Genomic DNA, 22,578 nt, shown 5'->3' with positions numbered 1-22,578 from the left:
TGTTTTGTCTTGTTACTTTTGTCTTTGTTTTCTTTCATCAAAACTTTTCTAAATTTTGAATGGACTGTCAGCTATAATGTCAAACACAAATTGACTCCTGCATCTTGTTGGGAGGGTGGCAGTCACTCAAAGCCTGAAATGGCCTTAATTTATTTTCTTGTTTTGAAGCAGGTGGCCTACTGTTGCAGTAGGGACCTTACCAATGTGCCCTGAGGGCTCCAACATATGAGTCAATAAATTCTCAATTGAAAGCCAGTAGTTTTGGTCAATATGGGGACTGAAATAGCACCTTAATAGGTGTTTATTAGTATTGAAGCTTATCTAGCATGAGTCGGCTCCATTTAAATGGGGGTGGGAGGTGCTTGTGGAAAATACATGATCAGTAAGCTTTGCATGGTCAGGAAGGAGGGGTTACAGCCCAAGTGAGGACATATTTCAGGGAATTTGGAGGCAGTGTGGGAAGTTGGTGCAGAGGGGAAGAGGTGCTTTTTTGCTTTTTTTTTGGGTTCATTTACAATAATTTGTTTAAAAGAATAAATTGACGTCTAGGATCAGGAGTCCAGCACAAAGAGTGCTCAGGTCCAGGATATTTCATCTGGGCTGCAGATGAACTTGGAGAGAGAGGGGAAAGATCCATTTGTTGTGATCCACGTGGATACCAGTAATATAGGTAGAAAGAGGTTCTACTGAGGGAATATGAGCAGCTAGGGGTTAAAAGCAGATTTAAGTGTAATAATCTGTGAACCATCACATTAAACCAAGAGCAAATTGGCAACAGGTTAATAAGATTAAAAGAGATAAATGTGTGGCTCAAAGATTATGGGACATTGGCATCAGTATTGGAGAAAGAAGGAGCTGTTTCAATGAGATGGGTTCGACCTGAATCATGCTGGGACCAGAGGCCTGCTGAATCACATAACTAGGGCTGTAGGAAGCTTTAAACAAAATAGTAGGGGTGGATTCAGTTGCATGGAAAAAGTTAAAGCGGTTGGGGTGGGGTGAGGGCTCAGCAGAGGTTATTGAAGTTTCCAAAACAAGGACAGTATGGAAAAAGTCAGAATTCAGTGTTATGGATTCACTCATTCAAGTATATGTTAAGTATTGTATTATGTCAATTTGCTAACTAAATGTATTTGTTTTGAGGGGTCAGATGAGTGACTCAAGAATATTGCTATGTGAAAACACAATCTCTAAGATCGGGAAGCTACCATTTGCTATATAAGCAAACAGAATGGAATGTAATACTGAGTTTTCTGTCACTGACATTGAGATATGCCACATTTCAATGGATAGAAAACGAAATGCTGGATGCTTACATCAGATACCGTCTCCACTCATGAGCAGAATCTGAATTATACAAGCACTTAATCTGCTAAAGGACAATCAATGTGGTGAATGCTTATGTAATATGTTTTAGTAAGTTTTGAGAGTAAGAAAATTGTGACTTCAGTTTGTCTGGAGCTCTTTTATTGTTTCTCCTTGAATCTTCTTAAAAAAATGCAGATTAACTCAATGGATTTCATTAGAAGACAAGCTGTAAATTAAATCTACTATATATATTCCTAAAACTTGGCAGCACCAACAGCTGGAAATTATGGCAGACAACAATTTCTGTCCATGTGTCGTCTTGTAAAGCAAGAGTTTAGCATGTTACTTAAGTTACATTTAATACCCATGCCTTAAATTCTAATGTCCAGAGCTAACATGAATTGCAAATTTTACATTCTTCGTTGAGTTTTGGATAACTGCAGGGAAGTGTGAAAATCTGTGTTTAGGTAGTCTGAAGCTTCCGTACTCTGTTTCGACACCCTTATAAACTCACCACTTCATTATTCTTAGTACAAATTAAATCTTGTCTGCAGTCCATTTTAGCAGATGCCATCAGTGTCATCTTATAGTATCTATTTGGATATTGTCCTGCCCTGTGATAGCTGACATAATAATACCAGTTTGCTGGAAAATAAGAGAGATAATATTACATAATGGCTGAATTTAAAAAATCAAAGTTGAAAAAGTAATATGCCATCCTGTTAAATTGGATGTTTGAGTGGGGGGAGATAGTGATCCAAATTAAGAGAACCAATATTGGAAACTAATTCTATGACTGTACAGCACTTACTGCACAACTCCAAATGCATATGGCAACAATAATATTAACAACCAATTTAAGGTAGTCAGTATGCATTGCAATGTGTTTCAGTTACATGCTTGCCATATTCACATCGAGGGTAATATCATCTGTGAGAAGACCAAATCCAGGAACTGCACCTTTTTCAATTAAACAAAAGCAGTGACTGTTCCCTGCTGCACTCCCCATACTATTGCCTCAACCAATCAGTGGTAACTTCCTGTTTCTAAATTTAAACAAAAGCATAAGAGATGGCTATTCTTTGGTGCATTCTCAAGGTTAACACTAATCAGTGTGAACCATCCTGACCTGCTGTACTTTTCCAGCAACACATTTTTCAGCTCTGATCTCCAGCATCTGCAGTTCTCACTTTCTCCTAACACTAATCAGAGTCCACTTACCAACAAATCAACACCCTCTTCTCATGTGGTACAAGTTATTATTCTCTTTGAAATTTGGTATTGTTGCATCTGTCCTGATAAGTGTGTTTTTAACATGTCTTTTTGTTTCAGCAATATTCAGGTTCTGTACTACAAAGCACCTATATATATAGCAATATCTAGTACTCAAGTATATAATTTGAAAGTTACACCATTTATTTTTATCGTGGTACAATATATTAATTTTACAAAGGACATTTGTTTTACCGGCAGCAAGTACAAAAGTTTACAAAAATCACAAAAGTGAAGTTTACAATATTGCACAAAATCTACTACCTCCTCCTCAAAATGAATGAAGGAAACATTTAGAAAACCTCTATGTTAGTCTCTTAGTTTTAATATTCTAATTTTGTATTACTGATGATTTTATGAAAAATAAAATAAACATTTCAAATTACTTTGTTTTAACTACTAAATAAAAGCATTGATGTCAAATGATCTGACTTATTTATGTTCAATATTTTCCACCAATTAAGGCTGGCATTCATAATATTCGTGGAAAACACAACCTATGCAGGCATATCATAGCATCTTAAGTCTTAGTTTGCTTTGGAATCTGACTGAATTACATTCAAATTATGAACGTTAACACCAGATCTTGAATGAACTTGAAATGTTCCACTAGTCCAACTGGGTATCCAATATATAATTTAACAATACGATTCAAATGCTATTTCAATAGCAAAGTGCTATCAGAAATTCTACCCATAAAAAATATATAAAAGAAAATGAGAATAATTTTTACCAAGTTTACCATAGCGAATATAGGTGATCCACAAATGCAATCACCAGTTGAAACTTAAAGATTCTGAAGACAATTCCATGTTCATGGAAAAGCTCCACAAAAGGAGAAAAAATGGATTGTGAGTTAGACTACATGTACACAATCATCCTTGCACAATTTCTCCAGAGTAGGTCTTCTACTTATAGAACAAGTTAAAATGGCTTTGGATTTTAAAAGCTAGAAAATCTCTTCATAATATATAGCACAGTAAAATGAAACAGGGGATACCTTTTACAACATTTTGTAATAATTTTGTAAAACAAATGCTGTTGACAGCACTTTAAGTTTCTAAATTGAATTTTGCAAACCAACCTGGAAAGAAATAAAGCAATTTATAGAAATGGTATGAAATTGAATAGAAGTCTTTAACAAATAAGGATATATGTAGATACAATTAGATCACAGTATTTTAACTACAATATGTCAGTAGTTAATGTTATAGTGCAATATTTAAGAAAATAAATCTTAATGAGTTCTTTTATAAACGTAGTCATTGCAATATCTTTAAATTTAGGACAAATTGCTTTAAATAAAGCTAAGCACAATTTTCAGTCAGCAGTTTATATCATTTCTATAAAGAGGTACTTACTTGAATACACATTAAAGATTTGCAGACCATAATAATAAATGAAATATGTGGACAGCTTATGCTATCCCAACTCAGCATTGTAAGGATATGAATCTTCAAATAAATCACAGCAAATACCTACACTTTTGTCTACATTTGTTCTCATAAATTAAGATATCCTTCAAAAACAAATCATTTGGGCAGACTGTTGCTCATGACCACTTAGCTACTATCACACATTAATATTCAGTCACTTAAATATTTACTGCTTGAGTTATCAGGGGAAAGCATAATTACATTAATATATTTCCCAAGTAAATGGGTTTTGGTATTGTCTAGCATTACGTTATAGTTGTATTAGCATTTTGTCTACTTATATATAAATCAAGCAGTGTCAGCTGTATAGTCTTCATTCTCCACTTAGTGAACAGCTCATTGCTCATTTGGAAGATGGCACAGACTCAATGAGCAAATGCTCTCCTTCCACACTATGAGAATTTTGCGATTCTGTAATTTACTTGGGACAAACAATCTTGACTTGTGAAGTGTTATGTAATACAGGTGACCTACCCACTCTTTCCTTTCTCTCCTCACTGAGTCAATCTGGCAAGAATTCTACAGAACATAAATGCCAGCATTATCCACATGAATGGAAATTATAGAAATAAAGTTTCTACAAGACTGAATCTTTGTATTGTGTTGCCCAAAGCTATAAAAATTTGTTCTTTTGAGTACACACCTCTGTGAATTATTATTTTTTTTCAACCATAATTACAACAGGCATTAATACAAGGAGGAGTTGTTGGAAATGCTAGAATGCATAAAGATTGATAAATATCCAGGACCTGATTAGTGTATTCCAGGTTGTTGTGGGAAGATTGGGATGAAGTTGCCAGGCCCCGATCAGAAATATTTTTATCAGCTATACCAATTTATCATCAGGTGAAGTATCAGAGCGTGGCTAATGTTGTGCCATTGTAAAGAATGGAGAAGCCTGGAAATGATAGACATGAGTCTGACATTGGTGGTAGGTACATTGTTGGAAGTGATTCTGAAAGGTAGGATTGACATGCATTTGGAAAGGCAAGGATTGATTAGGAATAATTAGCATGGTTTTGTACGAGGAAAATTGTGTCTAACAAACTAGATTGAGTTTTTAATGAAGGAACTAAAAAATGTGAGTGCATGTGGATGTAAAGTCATCTGTATAATGAGGAGTTTGAATAAGATCACCTCTCCTTCTTTTAAACATTTAGGATACTGAAGGGAACAAATACGGCAGATGGTGTGAAGATGTTTCCACTTGCAGGAGTAGTTAGAATCAGGCAACACCATTTAGAATTAAATTATTTCCCATTTAAGCTGGAAGAGAACAATTTTATTCTCTCAATATTGTTAGACTTTGGAATTGTCTTCTCTAGAATGGTGGAAACAGAATATTGAAAGTTTAATTTAAGGTTGAATTAGATATATTGTTGGCCGACAATGAAGTCAGAAGGTAGAGGAATTGGATAGGAGAATGGAGCTCATTGAACTATCAGATCGCTGTTTAAGAAAGAAAGCATTGGAGACAGTTCAAAGGGATTCACTTGGCTTAATCCTGGAATATACAGGGTTGACTCAGAACTAAATAGGTTAGGTCTTTGTCATTAGAGTTAGAAGAATGAGAAGTGATCTTACTGAAACATACAAGATTCTGAAGAGGCCTGACAGAGTAGGTGTTGAGAAGATGTTTCCACGTGTGGGGAATTTCAAACTAGATTAAGGGGCCACTCATTAAAACTGAGATGCAAAGGAGTGGAGAGGGTAGTGAATAACTGGAATTATATACCCCAGAGGGTGTGGAGGTTAGATCACTATAAGTATTTAAAGAGGAGGTAGATAGATTTTTGAAATTACAAGGAGTTGAGTGCAATAAGGAGCTGACACTGGAAAGGAATTGAGACCTGGGGCAGATAAGCCATCATGTAGAATAGCAGGGCAGACTTGAGGAGCTGATCCTAACTTGTATGATTGTATGTATGCAAGATTTTGTTTTTGATGAAAATGCCAAGAACTTATTGAAATGATTTAAGACACAGACATTGTATGTGGTTTCTCCTTTCCCTCACTGTTTGGGATATAAGAAATTGTTGTGGGGAAAATCTATTAATGAGATAAAAATGTAATGTGATGGCTTACCTTCTAGAAATCATGTACTGAATTAAATAATCCTCCAGTTCAGGTGAGCATCAATAAAAATATGAAAGGACTGGTTTAAAAATAATTGATTCCTCATTAAACAAATTTATTTTAATCCCAAATTATGAAACCAAAACTTTTTTCTCTTAAGAAATGCATCTGAATGGACACAAAAAAAAGTTGATTTTAGGAATTTTATGTCAAAATATTTGCAGTTCATGGGGGAATATGACTTTTAAAGTATTATCTAAATTCTGGAGTTTGGCTGCAGAACTCCAGAATGCTGCTTTGGTTTAATCAAATGAGAACAAAGAAGCTCATCTTTGTGATACTTAAAATTTTAAACTGCTTGGGCATTTCAAAATTTGACATTTCTTAACAAATAGTACAATACATATTGGGAAGCATTTAGATCCAAAATGGGGGCAGGAATGGAACAATTCATCAGTTCGCTGGAACTGAACAAGTCAGATGTCCCCTTAATGTGGACTTTGCCACTCAACAGCCCCAGTGAAAGCTGAACCTGATTAACCTGTGTCTAAAATATTGTGACAGATGCCAGGCATTTTTGGCCAAGCTGTTACCTCTGCATATTTCAGCCATAAGACAATAGATCTGTTATAGGCCAACAATGGTAACTGAGTGGCAAAAACACAAGCTTATTCTTTACATCTTGCGTGAGCATCCCTGACCTCACAGAAATATAGGAAAATTTAGCCTGGGCTGCTCTTTGTTTAGAATAAACTGCCAATCTAACTAAACTACAGACTGCCCTAACATAGAAAATAGGGTCTTTTGTAAATCAAAGATTCTTATTTATACATTAAGTAATCCTACTGCCTGCCTTGACAGGACATTCTGATTACTTAGTGATACATTTGAGGTGGGGGAGGGTTAAATTCTCAGTGGTCAGGATGTTACGTCCTTTCCTATCCTAGTCTGGGGGTGATCTCAAAGAAGCAGCATGATGGCTCAATGGTTAGCATTGTGCCAGGGACCTGGGTTTGATTCCAGCCTTGGGTAACTGTGTGGAGTTTGCAAGTTCTCCCTGTGTCTACATGGCTTCCGCCGGGTTCTCCAGTTTCCTCCCACAGTCCAAAATCGTGCAGGTTAGATGGATTAGTCATGATAAAATGTGGGGTTACAGGATGTGGGTGGGGCTGCATCTGGATGGATGCTCTTTGGAGGGTCGATGCAAACTCAATGGGCTGAATGGCACCTTTTTGCACTGTAGAGATTCTTTGGTCCACTGGATATGGGGCTTCAAAATCCATCTTCCACATCATTGCATTTTTTTAATTCTGCAAATAGATTAGTTTTACATTATCTAAACATTCTCCTTTAGTTGTTTGAAATCTCCCTCCATTTATAGAAAGCGCAAGACAGTCCAGTCTCTGTGTTCATAAAAGTCAACTAAAAGCAGGATGACAGTTCTTCTTTGAAGATGAAGGAAAGCTAGGCTAAATCGTTTTACTTAGGAATATGAATTAGTTATTATTATGGTTTTTAATTCAACATTTTAGATTGAATGTTTGCAGCAATAAAGCAAATACAGTCTCGCTTGGGAACTCAAACTGCCATAAGCAAGTATAAGCTATTAATTCTGTAGTCAAATACCTAGTCTGGATATAAATGTACATCCCTGGATAAAATATTACTATCTTATCTGAGGATACAAATTGCTAGGCAAATATTGGTAATATGGAATTGACTACATGCATTTCTAATCAAATATTAATTAGAACAGTCAAATGGTTCTTAAATAATCTAGCTAGTTTCATACTTATGCTTTAGTGAGCTGATTAATCTAAGATGCAAAGCTTAACAGCAGAATTTGGGCAGTTCCAACCTTAACAGCACAGAAAACTATTTGAATCAAATAATCTCATCCCTTAAAAGAAGGCAAGTAATCAAGCTGAAATACAAAATGACCCCCTCTATGTATATAGTGAGAGAACTAGATTTCACCCCACAGTAGCTGGATATTAAATAGCTTGAATTATTTTAAATTGTATATTCTTTCAAATACAAAACTTGCAATTACATTATATAGAATGCCTGTTTTAAAGAATTGATTTGACTTTGGTCCAGCTGGTGACTGACACTTTCAGAAAATTCAAGCTTTAGATCTAAATTATTGAGAAACTCACAGACTATTTATTTGGATGTGAAGTAGGAATATTACAAAACCTGGCTGTGTAGAGCCCATATTTTCCATGCTATGCTGCTGTTCTGGATCCAAAATAGCACTTGTACTGTGGGCACCATGCCTACAGCTGTAATGCACACCATTTGGTGAAATTGTTAGCACATTAGCTGGAAGTGTGTTCCTGAAGTATGCAGAGTAAGCAGAACTGTACCTTGGTCAGCACATAACTCTGACTTGACACTTGTGTGCCATTTTCAAGCTGATTGCTCCAGCGCTTTTTTCCCCAAGTTAATTTACATTTCTAATCAATCTGTTCAGAGATGTTATTTCACACCTTTGGGAGCAGGTGGGACTTGAACTTGGGTCACTCGGTCCAGAGGTAGGAATGCTACCACTGCACTACAAGAACCCCAGTACTCCAGCTCTTAATCTTGCACAGCTGAACATGTTCATCAGGGCATCTCCCCGGATGCTACTTAAGAGCATTGTCATCTACTTTCAAGTTGACTGCTGCTTGATTGTGTTTTGCTAGCTGTTGCTGACTTAGTATTGTTCTGTGAGTTAAATTTAGTAGAATCTGCAGGGCTTGAAGTAGTAAATGGGGAACAAACTTGGTCCTCACTTCAAGGTTCTGTTCACTCTGCATGCTCCTTAGCTATAGGTGTTGTTGTTTCTAATTCTACTGGCACACAGGAAAACCCAAGGAAACATGGATGAAGACAAGCTGCTCAACCAATGAGGAACAGAACAGACTTAACCTACTCAACCTCATCTGGGAATTGTGTGTGTGTGTGTGTGTGGTTGCTATTTTACTAAGGAGATACTCATCTTTTACTGCAGACAGGGCAGAGCACTGGGGTTGTACTGATTAACTTGTTTACATGGGTCTGCTTTCAGGCTGGAGCAAGGACACCCTTGCTAACATGGCTGCATGGTCATTGTCAGCAGTTTATATGGTAAGGATGGGCAGAATGAGAAAGGAGACACTCCCTTTATCCATGCTATCTTTAACAGCTTATCTGACTGCACAATCACTAAATACAGCCCCAATTCACCATTTTGACAACAGTGTAATACCTGAATTATTACAGTATTACCCCCACTGCTGAAATAAATTCTGACATGAAAAAACTTTATCAAACATTTCGTCTAATATTCCACATAGAAAAGTCAATTAATTAACTTTGTGCAATATCTTAGTGCCTGTTGTCCTTGTGCTTTTGCCTGACCTAATGTCCCTGTGCTGTGCTGCGCCAGTGGCTGTGGCATGCCTGGCAGAAGATAGCTGACTTTTACTGGGGTGGCTTTGAAGGACGACTTTGCACACCTCGAGGTGTCAAAGGCCTGACCTCAGCCAGAATCAGCTTGGCATGATGACAGCATACTGGCTAGCTGACAGGCAAAAGCATGGAGCAGCAGAGGAGGGAAGACAATTACAATAATCTGGAGAGGACAACATGGTTAATGTTCCACAGTATCAGTGCATTCCCCTACCATCGTACCTCATCAGTCTTATTAGTTTGCTGTTACACAGAGATCCTACAAGCTACTTTGAGCATAGATATCCTCAGCCTCATGCAGCTTACATGATAATAAACAGAGATACCCTGCAGTACTCAGAGTAATTGCAGAGCCCCTCTGCTTTTGTAGCTATGGAAGCTGAAACATTAGCCACGGCTGGCTGCACCATGATTTGCTCTTTAAGTGACTGCATGCCGGTGACCACCACTTCCCAACTTGGCCAGGGCCACTCCTATTCATTTCTCATTGGATACAAATGTTTTTAAGCTTGCCTCGCAAATAGATACTTTCTGTATTGGAGCAAGCGATGCATGGTGGTAATGGTGGTGGTGAGTTTGATGAGAGGAAAAAGCACATAATTAGATGGGGTGGTGGCTTACCAAAACATCACCTCCTTCTCATCTATACCAGAATTAAGTTCTGGACAAGACGTTTCATCTTCCTGATGCCAATTAATGTGAGATTTGAGTTATGATTGACACAGATTTGCTGGCAGGTGATATTAAATTCACTGGTCTTGACCACACATATGAGATCATTAGAATTCCTTCATGGCTTCAAGGTTCTCAAGCCACAATGTCTACTGGCATCAGTGGCTATCTGCTCCCATTGCTTTCACACAGCTTTCCAGGAAGGCTTCCTGTTGCCCCCATCACCCTCTCCCTCCCCTGGCTAGGGGTAGGAGGCCTTGTTTGGTTGGTTCACCTCGAAGTTTCAGGGTCAGTGAACCTTGCAGTACATTTTACATCCTGTTGTGACAAATTTGTTTTCTTACAGACCAGATGCTATTCCTCTACCACTGACAGCAGCCACAAGTCATCTCCTCTTGATGATGGCTTTACATTATGTTAACCCCATGAAACCTCAGACCCTCTGTACAGACCTGCAACCACTTGGACAAGTGGCCACTCAGCACTGTGTTTACTACTAAGTTGCAAGTTACAATCATTTGAAGCTCAGAAGTACATCAATGTCCCCACTCCTGTTTCTTTTGGGGCTATCAGATATTATCTCATTAGGGTCATGCTTAAGAAGCAATGTTTAAGAACCTTCATACGTGTGTGGAGTTTTACTCAGTAAAACCATGTAGCCCTTCTGCAAAGTGCACTAGGAAGATTTGAACAGCTTATCTTGCCAATTACACTGTAACTGTGAGGATCTTGCATGTAATGATAGAGAGGTCACTGAGAAGAATTCACAACCTGAATAAATGATCTACTCATATCAGGTTCCTTCAGCAAGCTGGGTTAATCATTGACAGCATGAAGGGAGCTCAGACTTGTCTGGATTGGAATTGCCTCATTGAATTCGCCACAGAAACAGACAAATTTGTCGTCATTGTGGTTAATTACAACCTCCCCAAAAAGTAAGATAATCAACTGATTGATAAACAACTGAAAAGTGTGGGTTTGAACACTCCCTAAGCAGTCACCAGAAGCTCACTCAAAAACTTATGAGGACATTGTCATTAAACTCCTGAGCCAGCATTGAAACACACAGTACCCTATTCAGGTGATCGGACATGTGGAGTTTCACATTAAATCAAGGTAATCACTGAACTATGGATATGTGGGCATGTGTTCACATGCCTACGCTCTAAATACTTGGTAAAGATAATGACTGCAGATGCTGGAAACCAGATTCTGGATTAGTAGTGCTGGAAGAGCACAGCAGTTCAGGCAGCATCCGAGGAGCAGTAAAATCAACGCTTCGGGCAAAAGCTTTCACCCGAAACGTTGATTTTACTGCTCCTCGGATGCTGCCTGAACTGCTGTGCCCTATGCTCTAAATACTGCCTGTTTAGAGCAGATAGCGTCCCAGATCTCACTGCTCTTTCATTCCATGAAAGGATTGTTTTGCAGAAAAGCTCCATGTGCAAAACTAATCCAACCCCTGTCTCAAATCGCAACTGGCTACATGAAGAATCTTCCACAAAATCTCAAGCAGCCAGTTTTTGGAGCTACTGGAAGCATTGTGATAGACCTTCTATAGACTATACAGTACATTAAACTAGCATAAACTAGTCAGAGCACCACAAAAAAATAAAATTATGAATTTACTTGTCTATCAGTCCAGCTTCTTTAATTTTACTGTAAAAATTTTTTTCCAAGATGTTGGCACATTTGAAGTATTCGCTTTCTGGAGGATTATATTCACGACAATTGGTGAAGATTCGTTGCATGTCGGCCATGAACAACTTTTTGGTCACATAATAGCGGTTCTTCACACGTTCACTCATTGTTTTCAAATCTGTGAATCAATTGTACCCAAAAAAATGTTAAAGGAAGACATTCTTATTGCTTGAAGATATATGTGAAATGAATACAAAATTACAATAATTGCTGCCCATTTTAATTACCTATGAGTTTAAGAGAAGCAGGCTACAGGGGAATCTTCAACACATTCCACCATTCAATAAGATCATGGTTGAACCTCTTTACCAACCTCAATTTCCCATCCTATCTCCAAAACCTTTGATTCCTTTTACACCAAAAATACATCAATTTAAATTTTGAACATATTCAATGAATAAGCCTCCTTACCCTTCTTGGATAAATAATTTCAGAAGTTCACATCCTCTGATTACTCAGAGGATGTTCATCTGTGACTTAAATGTCCGACCCCTGATCCCAGGTCTACAGCCTCTTCACATCCAGCCTGTTATACTTCCTAAAAATTTGATGTTTCAACGAAATCATCTCACAGTCTTCTTGATGCCAGATTGATTTAATATCATCTCAACCTACTCAAGACTCTCATTATAGGATAACCTTGTCATTCCAACCATCAATCTACTAAACCTTTGTTGAATTCCTCTCAGGAACAAATTCTTTGTACGGCAAGGTAAGCAAACCTGTGCAGTACTCCAGGGGCTGAATTACATGCCAAAAGCTGGGTTCCCACATCACAGTACAACCGTTCAGAGGTGAACCCACCTTCACTTTGAAACATGAGGGGGAACATCTTTCTATCTCCAGGAGGAAGTCCTGTCTCATTGCAGGAAGTGAGCTAAATGGAAACTGGCTGCGTGAGATTTTGTGGAAGCAAGCAGCTCTGCACCACACCATGAGTGTCTCTGAGTGAGAGTGGGTGTGCGCGTGTGCATATGGCAGTCACTTCTGATTGGCACAGGAGTTGCTATCCTACCTTAATTAACCAGCAGCACAAGGATTTGGAGATAGCATGAATAATTGTGGTTGGTAAAGAGGTTCGACCATGATCTTACTGAATGGTGAAATGTGTTGAAGATTCCCTTTAGCCTGATCCACTTAAAAGTATCTATTAATAGGTTATGTAGTATTGCAATAAGATGGAAAAAAACAGAATTAGGGCTAAAAGATGTAATCTCAGGAAGCAAGAGGAGAAACCGAGACATTGAAATATAGACAAAAGGAGCTGGACAAGCTGGAAAATTTGGCCATTTGAGCTTGTTCTTTAGCCCTAAGAAATATAGCTAACTCCTTCTTGAAACCATTCAATGTTTTGGCTTTCTGTGACAGTGAATTCCACAGGCTGACCATTCTCTGGGTAAAGAAAGTTCTCCTAATCTCTGCAAAAATGGCCTACTCCATGTCCTTAAACTGCGACACTTGGTTCTGGACTCCCCAGTGACTGGGAACATCCTTCCTGTGTTTATCCTGTCTCATCCTTTGAGAATTTTATAGATTTTGATGAGATTACCCCTCATTCTTCTAAATTCCAGTGAATATAATCCTAACAAATCCACAATCTCGCTTCATACGCTAATCCAGCCAACCCAAGAATCAAATGTTGTTGTACTCCCTCTATAGTCAAAGCATCGTTCCTCAGATAAGGTGACCAAAACTGCACACAATAGTGCATGTGTGGTCTCACCAAGATTGTGTATAATTGCAGTAAGAATTTCCTGCTCTTGTACTTGAATCCTCTTGCTATGAAGACCAATATACCATTTGCCTTTTCCACGACCTGTTGCACCTTCACGTTTACTTGCAAAGTCACCCAGGTTTCATTGCACCTCCCCTTTTCCCAAACTATTTCCACTCAGATAATAATCTGCCTTTCTGTTTTTGCTACCAAAGTGGATAACCTCACATACATGCATATTATACTTTGTTCCTGTCATACAGGGTACATGTGTCTGTGGTAAATGTTTGACGTTCAAGCAGCCTCAGATCAGATTACAAACTGGTGGCTTAACTACTGACAATGTGACACATCAAGAAGGGGAAAGGTTTCCTGCAATCTTTTACCAGGAGGGTCATACTGTTGAGAACAGTGTCTTCTGATTTGTCAGTATTCAGGGACAGGAAATATGACTACGAGTCATGAAGGAAATGAGACTCAGAGAGCAGTAACTGTCCCACAGATCAGAGGTTCTTTCAGGTTTGCATGAATAAGAATGAGGACTGCATGGTTCAGGATGCCATTTAGGTTGGCGGAGTAAGTAGCAATGTGGTGATGGTAAAGAACATCAGATTAAGAGGGACTGACACCATTCTTTGCAGCATAGAGCAAAAGGTCCAGATTAGATTAGATTCCCTACGATATGGAAACAGGTCCTTTGACTCAACAAATCCACAAAGACCCTCCTAAGAGTAACTCACCCAGACCCATTCCCCTACCCTATATTTACTCCTGACTTGGCAATTTAGCACAGCCAATTCATCTGACCTGCACATCTTTTAGATTGTGGGAGGAAACCAGAGCACTCAGAGGAAACCCACGCAGACACAGGGAGAATGTGCAAACTCCACACAGACAGTCGCCCGAGACGGGAATCAAACCCAGGTCCCTGATGCTGTGAGGCTGCATTGCAAACCACTGAGCAACCGTGCCACCCCACATGGCTGTGTTGCCTGCCTGCTGCCAGGATTTGGGATTTCTGATCAGGACTGGAAATGAGCTTGCAATGGGACGATGAAGATCCAGTCATCAAGTCCCTTGTAGAGGCTTTGTGCTGCCTGCATTGTTGGTAAGTGGTCCTGCATAGTCAGTATGCGGAGCGATGCAGCAAATTACTCTGACTCTGACTCAAAAACTGTTTTAGGAGAAGTGTATTCCACTTGACAGACCACTGGCAGTACTGGGGAAAGTGGCATCTGTAGTGGGGATGGGGGTGTGTAGGATGTGGCTCTGGTAGTTAATTATGGCATTGGCACAATTGAAAGGGATGATCTAAGATCAAGAAACCTTTTAGCGTTTGGCATGTGGGTTGTCCAGTTTTGTAGTTTCACCAGATTGACAACTCATTTTTAGGCATGCCTGCTGCTGTTTCAGGCATGCCCTGCTGCACTCTTCATTGAATCAGAGTTGATCTTTTGGTCTACTGGAAATGGTCAAGTGAGGAATATACCAGGCCCTAAGGCTGCAGATTGTGTTGGAGTATAATTCTACTGCTGATGATGACCCACAGCTCCTCACGGATACCTAGGATGTATTGAGTTGCTAGATCTGTTCAAAGGTGATCCCAACCACCATGGTGATAGTGCCACATGATATGATGTAACAGGAATGTATTCTCAATTGAAGATGGGACTTTGTCTCCAGAAAGTCTGTGTGGTGGTTACTTTTACCAGTACTGTCATGGACAAATGCACCTGTGGCAGGAACATTGGTGAGGATGAACTCAAATATGCTTTTCCCTCTAACTAATTTCCTTATTAACTTCTGCAGATCCAACCAGGCAGCAATGTACTTGAGGACAGTAAAGTAAACCTCCTGCTGATTACCACTTACTACCTATCACTTGGCCGATGAATCAGCACTCGTTTTGAAAATGGGTAGAAAGCACAGAGGGTGGCAAGGGTGCAGAAAGTACTCTGGGTGGAGGACTTCAGCGTTCAATACCTAAGGTGGCTTGGCAGCAGCACTACTACCTGGGTGTCGCTGGCTGGCTAGCAGGTTTTGCCCAATCCCTAGCTACCATTGAGAAGGTGGTAGTGAGCAGCCTTCTTGAACCACTGCAATCCACCTACTGTAGGTTGACCCACAATGCTATTAAGAAGGGATTTATCAGGATTTTGACCCAGTCACAGTGAAGGAACAGTAACATATTTCCAAGTCAGGATGGCAGGTGGCTTGGAGGGGAATTTGAAGGTGGTGGTGTACCCATGTAGCTTTTCTTTTTATTCACAGGATGAGGGCATTGCTGGCTGGGACAATACTTATTGCCCATTTGTAAATTCCCATCCAGAGGCCAACCACATTGCTGTGGGTGTGGAATCGCATGTCGACCAGTCCAGGTAAGGATAGCAGTCTTTTTTCCTTCCCTAAATGCCATTAATGAACTGTCTGCTGTTGTCCTTCTAGATGGAAATGGTTGTGGGCTTGGAAGCTGCTGTCTTCCACAAGGAAGTTTTCAATGCAAATCTGTAACATTTTAAAAATTTAACGCAAAAGTCATTTTTAGGTTAGATTCATCATTGAAGCTTAATGATATAGATCTTACATACCCATTGGAAAACGAATTACTTCATAATAACCAGGGGCTTCAGTTTTTTTAACTGGTTCCATAAATGGCCAAGCACTTTGGTGACTCTATTAATTGAAAACAATTCGGAATTTTAGTTTCTGAGTGGAGAAAATCGATATGATAAGTAACAGCTGTAAAGATCAAAGTCACTGTTTACCTTTACTTGTTGTAGGATGTTTTTTAAGATATTGTAAAGCTGGTCAGGGTCTCTGGAGTCTTTACTGAAACAAAAGAGTCAAATTTTAGTTTTTAAATAACCTGCATTAGAATCTCTTAATTCAACTGTTCAGAGTTACTGGACCAAAAGTAAAAGAAAAATGGCTGTAAATATTCAAAATAATTTCAAAACAACACACTTGCTGCTTTTGTAATTATAGTTCATGTTTACGGACTTACCCTCTTAAAAAAAGTCACAAAAATACTGAATGCACAGCATTATGTTTTTCTTTTGAAGGTATTAATAACCCCACATACAAGATTTCACCTATTGAAAATTAAAATTTATACATTCTAACAGTAGTAAGTCTAATATTTGAACATATACTGAAAGTCCAAATGACCTATCCTGCAAGATGATCGTGTACCCAGTTCTGCATTTCATCTTGTAGAATACAACTGGCTTATTTTGCAATGACAAGCCGATGGACATTATTAAAATGACTTGCATTATATTTGACACAACACTCAGAAACCATTTGTTTCTTGTCAGCATGCATGTTAAAAAGTGCAACTCTGAACCAAATAGCAAGTTAGGGCTATACTGACCAATGTAACTACACTGGAGCAAACAATTTAGCATCACTGACTTGACATTGGAGAATATCACAGTTTTGTCAGTGACTGAAAAATGTCACCACAGACCATCTTTTTTGTCAAAGCACATTGTAGGATCTGCTGCAAGGAGAGCTCTGATAGTGTAGAACAGGAAAGAAAAATGAATTTGGCAGTCCACTCATCCACATCACGGGGCGCAACTGCTATTACCAGTGATATTCTTTTATGATGTCAACAGTGGATGCTGCCAAAATATAGCAAACTAGTGCCTTCCAGTGAATCAAGGTTTGCTCAAAAGAATGAATTCTGATATTATTCTTAAAAGATAGAAAGATAAATACTCAGGACGACTGTAATAAATTACTGGTGGATATTGAAAAACTTTCAGTCTGGACAAATAATTCACATGAAACTCAACACAGAAAACAGGAGGTGGAATTTTCCCACGAAGCTCAAACGGCAGGACAATTTCCAGGAGGGAAGCCCATGGCCTACTAAGGTGAAGAGCTCACCTCATTTTCCAGCAATTAGATGGCTAATTAGTAATGAGTCGCCTTCTTCTGGAATTAAAACTCTAGACCAGTGACCACCTTCTTATGCTTGGTCCAAACCCTTGACCGCGAACAGATTAATGTAGATTATTCTGAGTGCCTGGTAGGTTAAGAATAACGTCCCACACCCACTTTTCCACTGTTTGATGTCTGTTTTGACAGGAATAGAGTCTGAAATGTTAACCATATATTTTCACATTGGAGATGGGGATTCATACCAGCATCATGCCTTCCAAATCTATGGTGCTGAATCTTGGACAGCTGTAGAACAACATCAATAATGCTGTCTTAGAAGGATCTTGTGGAACAAGTGAGAGGACAAAAAAAAACATGTTTTCCAAGGTACAGACACACCAAACATGGAGATCATCATAATCTCACATCAATTGAGATGGAAGGGCATATTGGCAGAATGCTCGACTCAAGACTGCCCTAACAGGTGCTCTACTCAAAGCAATGTCAGGGAAGGAGTTCACATCTGGGGCAAAGGAAATGTTCAAAGACATTCTCCAAACCTCCATTAGGACTACACTATCAACATCAGTGCATAAGACCATAAGACATAGGAGCGGAAGTAAGGCCATTTGGCCCATCGAGTCCACTCTGCCATTACCCGCATTCTCCCCGTAGCCCTTAATTCCTTGTGACATCAAGAATTTATCAATTTCTGCCTTGAAGACCCATTTAACGCCCCAGCCTCCACTGCACTGTGCGGCAATGAATTCCACAGGCCCACCACTCTCTGGCTGAAGAAATGTCTCTGCATTTCTGTTCTGAATTTACCCCCTCTAATTCTAAGGCTGTGTCCACGGGTCCTAGTCTCCTCACCTAACGGAAACAATTTCCTAGCGTCCACCTCTCCAAGCCATGTATTATCTTGTAAGTTTCTATTAGATCTCCCCTTAATCTTCTAAACTCCAATGGATACAATCCCAGGATCCTCAGCCGTTCCTCGTATGTTAGACCTACCATTCCAGGGATCATGCGTGTGAATCTCCGCTGGACACGTTCCAGTGCCAGTATGTCCTTCCTGAGGTGTGGGGACCAAAACTGGACACAGTACTCCAAATGGGGCCTAACCAGAGCTTTATAAAGTCTCAGTAGCACAACGTTGCTTTTATATTCCAACCCTCTTGAGATAATTGACAACATTGCATTCGCTTTCTTAATCACGGACTCAACGTGCATGTTTACCTTTAGAGAATCCTCAACTAGCACTCCCAGATCCCTCCATACTTTGGCTTTACGAATTTTCTCACTGTTTAGAAAGTAGTCCATGCTTGTATTCTTTTTACCAAAGTGCAAAACCTCGCATTTGCTCACATTGAATTCCATCAGCCATTTCCTGGACCACTCTTCCAAACTGTCTAGGTCCTTATGCAGCCTCCCCACTTCCTCAGTACTACCTGCCTGTCCACCTAACTTTGTATCATTGGCAAACTTCGCTAGAATGCCCCCAGTCCCTTCATCCAGATCATTAATATATAATGTGAACAGCTGCGGCCCCAACACTGAACCCTGCGGGACACCGCTTGTCACCGGCTGCCATTCCAAAAAAGAACCTTTTAATCCCAATTCTCTGCCTTCTGTCAGACAGCCAATCCTCAATCCATACCAGTAGCTCACCTCGAACACCATGGGCCCTCACCTTGCTCAGCAGCCTCCCGTGTGGCACCTTATCAAAGGCCTTTTGGAAGTCTAGGTAGACCACATCCACTGGGTTTCCCCGGTCTAACCTACTAGTCATCTCTTCAAAGAACTCCAACAGGTTTGTCAGGCACGACCTCCCCTGCATAGGAAGTAGGTACCAATTGTGTCACTGGACTCGAAATACCAACTTCACTTTTCAGTTCTGAAGAAGGGTCACTAAGACTTGAAACAGTAACACTGCTTTCTATCCACAGATGCTGCTGGACCTGCTGAGTTTTGACAGTGATTTTGGTTTCTGCTTCAGATCTGCAGCAGCTACAGTTCATTTAAGTGACCTAAACAGCAATGTATCATCAAAACTAAGATCAATGTCAACCAATTTCACTGGGTGGTCCAGTTTCCTCCCAGATTACAAAGATGCAAAAATAGAAAAGGTTTGGAGAGATATCAGCAAGGTGCGAGCAAGTGGGACTACTTTAGTTTGGGATTATGTTCGGCATGGACTGAAGGGTCTGTTTCTGTGTTGTATACTCTATGTGTGGGTTAGATGGATTGGCCATGCTAAATTGCCCTGGGGTGTCCAGGGATGTGCAGGCTAGATGGATTTGCCACAGAGTCAGAGAGCTTGGAAACAGACCTGCTGATCTAATTAGTCCATAGAATCCCTACAGTGTGGAAACAGGCCCTTTGGCCCAACAGGTCCACACTGAGCCTCTGTAGGGTAACCTACCCAGACCCATTCCTCTACTGTACAGTTTACCCCTGAATAACGTACCTAATCCACACATTGCTGAACACTATGGGCAATTTACCTAACCTGCACATCTTTGAATTGTGGGAGGAAGCCCACACAGACACAGGGAGAATGTGCAAACTCCATACAGACAGTCGTCCGAGGCTGGTATAAACCCAGGTCTCTGGTGCTGTGAGGCAGCAGTACTAACCACTGAGCCACCGTGCTGCCCATGTTTCCAAACTAAAGTAGTCCCACTTGCCTGCATTTGGTCCATATCCCTCCAAACCTTCCCTATTCATGGACTTGCCCAAATGTCTTTTGCGGTGGGGAGTGGGATGCTCTTCGAAGGGCCGGTGCAGAGTTGATGGGCCGTATGGCCTCTTTCTGCACTTTTCAGATCCTTTGTTCCAAGAATAGGAACAGCCAGTGAAAGAAAATGGCACGTCAGAGAAGGTTTGAACCAATGAACTGCTACCACTTCTACCAGCGGTCAATCAATGTTTTCACTATAGGGAACCTTGTGAGGAAAACAAAGGGTTCAAAAGGATTCTATAAACCCAATCATCTGCAAGGATGGATCATCATGGATATAAAGAATTACTAATAAGGCTTGAAGTCAATTGTGGGTCAAATTGAGGACAAAAGATTTATATAATTTTGTTCAATTGAATGACTGAGAGAACAGATTAGTGGAAAGGAGCAGAATTTATGCAGTGGACCAAAAACTTTGTTCTTCACAGTGGTCACCTGGAGGGAATTTTTGCTCATTCGACGTTTGTCTGATCTTAAATACAATTAATATATTCAATCACACCTTAAAATGATCCTGCTTTTGCACAATCTACATAAACACCTTCCTCCTGTATAATTATACCAATTTATTTTTTCCAGAACAGACTTACCCTCTTTCTTTTCCACTCGACTTCCAACCAGATTCCCCTGTAGATAAATTAAATCAGCCTTTTAGCTCTACTCCATAAAACTCATATTAAATTTTAAATACTAGCACAGGTCGTGGAAGGCGAACTGTTATAAAGATTAGTGTAAATATTTCAAACCTGTGTTAGGTTGCTTACTTATTCCAGGTATACTTTCAATAGGAATCTGTGGCACTCCTTCTTTAAAGCAAGAGAGTCCTGGGTACACCTTTCGAATCTGTGCTTGTTTTCTTTCTATCAACTTCTTTATAATCTTAAAACAAAAAGAGAAGCAGCACGATAATTAGGAACAAGAAATAAATTAAACCGCTTCTTTATTTACTGTACCACACCTGGACAACTAGGAAAATAATTAGGACATAATAAAGAGGAAGCACTAGACCAGGTCCATCAAGGTTTATATGGAGAAAAGTTAATATTAGAGTTCTGATTCTGAATGTTATTAATATTATGATTACTATTATGATTTTAATTTGAAGCATTAACTCAGTTTCCCTGTCCACAAATGCAGCCAGGCCTTCTGAGTTTCTCATATATAGTGAGAGAAATGAGAATTTTGAATTCTGATGAAGGGTCTCTGGTACTGAAACATTAACTCCATATATGCTGACAGACCCTGCTCAGTTTCTCCAACAATTTCAGTTTTGTTTCAGATTTCCAGCATCTGTAGTTCTTTGTTTCATATTACTGCTGAGTTTCTCTGTCTTCTACAATAATAAGGGTGCTGCCTTAGTTTAAGGGCAGTACGGTGGCTCAGTGATTAGCACTGCTGCCTCACAGTGCCAGGGTTCCAGGTTCGATTCCAGCCTCGGGTGACTGTAGGTGTGGAGTTTGGACGTTCTCCTCGTGTCTGCGTGAGTTTCCTCCGGATGCTCTGGTGTCCTCCCCCAGTCCAAAGATATGCAGTTCAGGTGAACTGGCCATGTTAAATTGCCCATAGTGTTAGGTGCATTAGTCAGAGGGAAATGGGTTTGGGTGGGTTACTCTTCGGAGAGTTGGTGTGGACTGGTTGGCCCCAAAGGGCCTGTTTCCACACTGTAGGGAATCTAATCTAAAAATTGAAAATAAAATACAAATGAGTCCTTTGGCAGGGTGGCAAAAGACAAAAAGGTAGAAGCTGGGGAAGATAAACAGAAATACAGATCATGGACAGGAAATTGATTAAATTACTTGCCATCTCCTTAATAGAGAAGCAGGGACCTGATGAAATATCATTACAGTGAGGCAAAGAAAGAAAATTAGCATATGCAAAAAGTAAAATCCTGCAAAGTCTCTTGTCTAAGTGGGAACACAGAAGTCAGGGAACATGCAGCAAAACAGATCAAGATGAGCAGAGAACCCCAATGCTGATTCCAATAAAGCTTTAACCGCACGTATTTCCTTCCAACCACCTCATCCATATCTCCGCTAAAGAAAAAAAACGTCAACATTGTTGGGTCTGAATTTAAGAATAGAGTGCTCAGCAGAAATGAGAGATGCTGTTCAGTTAGACGATGAAAGACAGAATGGTAAGACAGAAAATGAAAAAGGGGGATTTAAAGTCACAGGAGAACAGGATCATACACAGTGAGAAAAATGAGAACCTTGATATTCACTTGGCAACAGTCGGCATGGACAAGTTGGACTGAAGGGTCTGTTTCCGTGCTGTACATCTCTATGACTCTATAACTTGGGGAACTTAAACAAAAATAAAGGGGACAATTC

General features: G+C 39.8%; 1 protein-coding gene across 2 annotated transcripts in view; it reads right to left on the bottom strand.

Moving 5' to 3' along the window:
- Positions 1 to 1,387: 1,387 nt before the first annotated feature.
- kat2b (K(lysine) acetyltransferase 2B) overlaps positions 1,388 to 22,578 on the bottom strand; it is an 84,213-nt gene continuing 63,022 nt past the window's right edge. Inside the window, exons 15-20 of one of the 2 annotated variants that reach the window (XM_072575731.1) lie at positions 20,995 to 21,127; positions 20,839 to 20,875; positions 16,383 to 16,446; positions 16,206 to 16,290; positions 11,832 to 12,021; positions 1,388 to 1,953 (exon numbers count right to left, since the gene is read on the bottom strand). In XM_072575731.1, the coding sequence (XP_072431832.1) occupies positions 1,902 to 1,953; positions 11,832 to 12,021; positions 16,206 to 16,290; positions 16,383 to 16,446; positions 20,839 to 20,875; positions 20,995 to 21,127 (561 nt within the window). In that variant the 3' untranslated portion in view covers positions 1,388 to 1,901. The other variant, XM_072575732.1, reaches the window with a different exon arrangement.

The sequence above is a fragment of the Chiloscyllium punctatum genome, chromosome 8 (assembly GCF_047496795.1).
Source record: "Chiloscyllium punctatum isolate Juve2018m chromosome 8, sChiPun1.3, whole genome shotgun sequence".
Taxonomy (NCBI): domain Eukaryota; kingdom Metazoa; phylum Chordata; class Chondrichthyes; order Orectolobiformes; family Hemiscylliidae; genus Chiloscyllium; species Chiloscyllium punctatum.
Note: the sequence above shows the minus strand (reverse complement) of the source record. Positions and strands in the feature narration are given on the sequence as shown.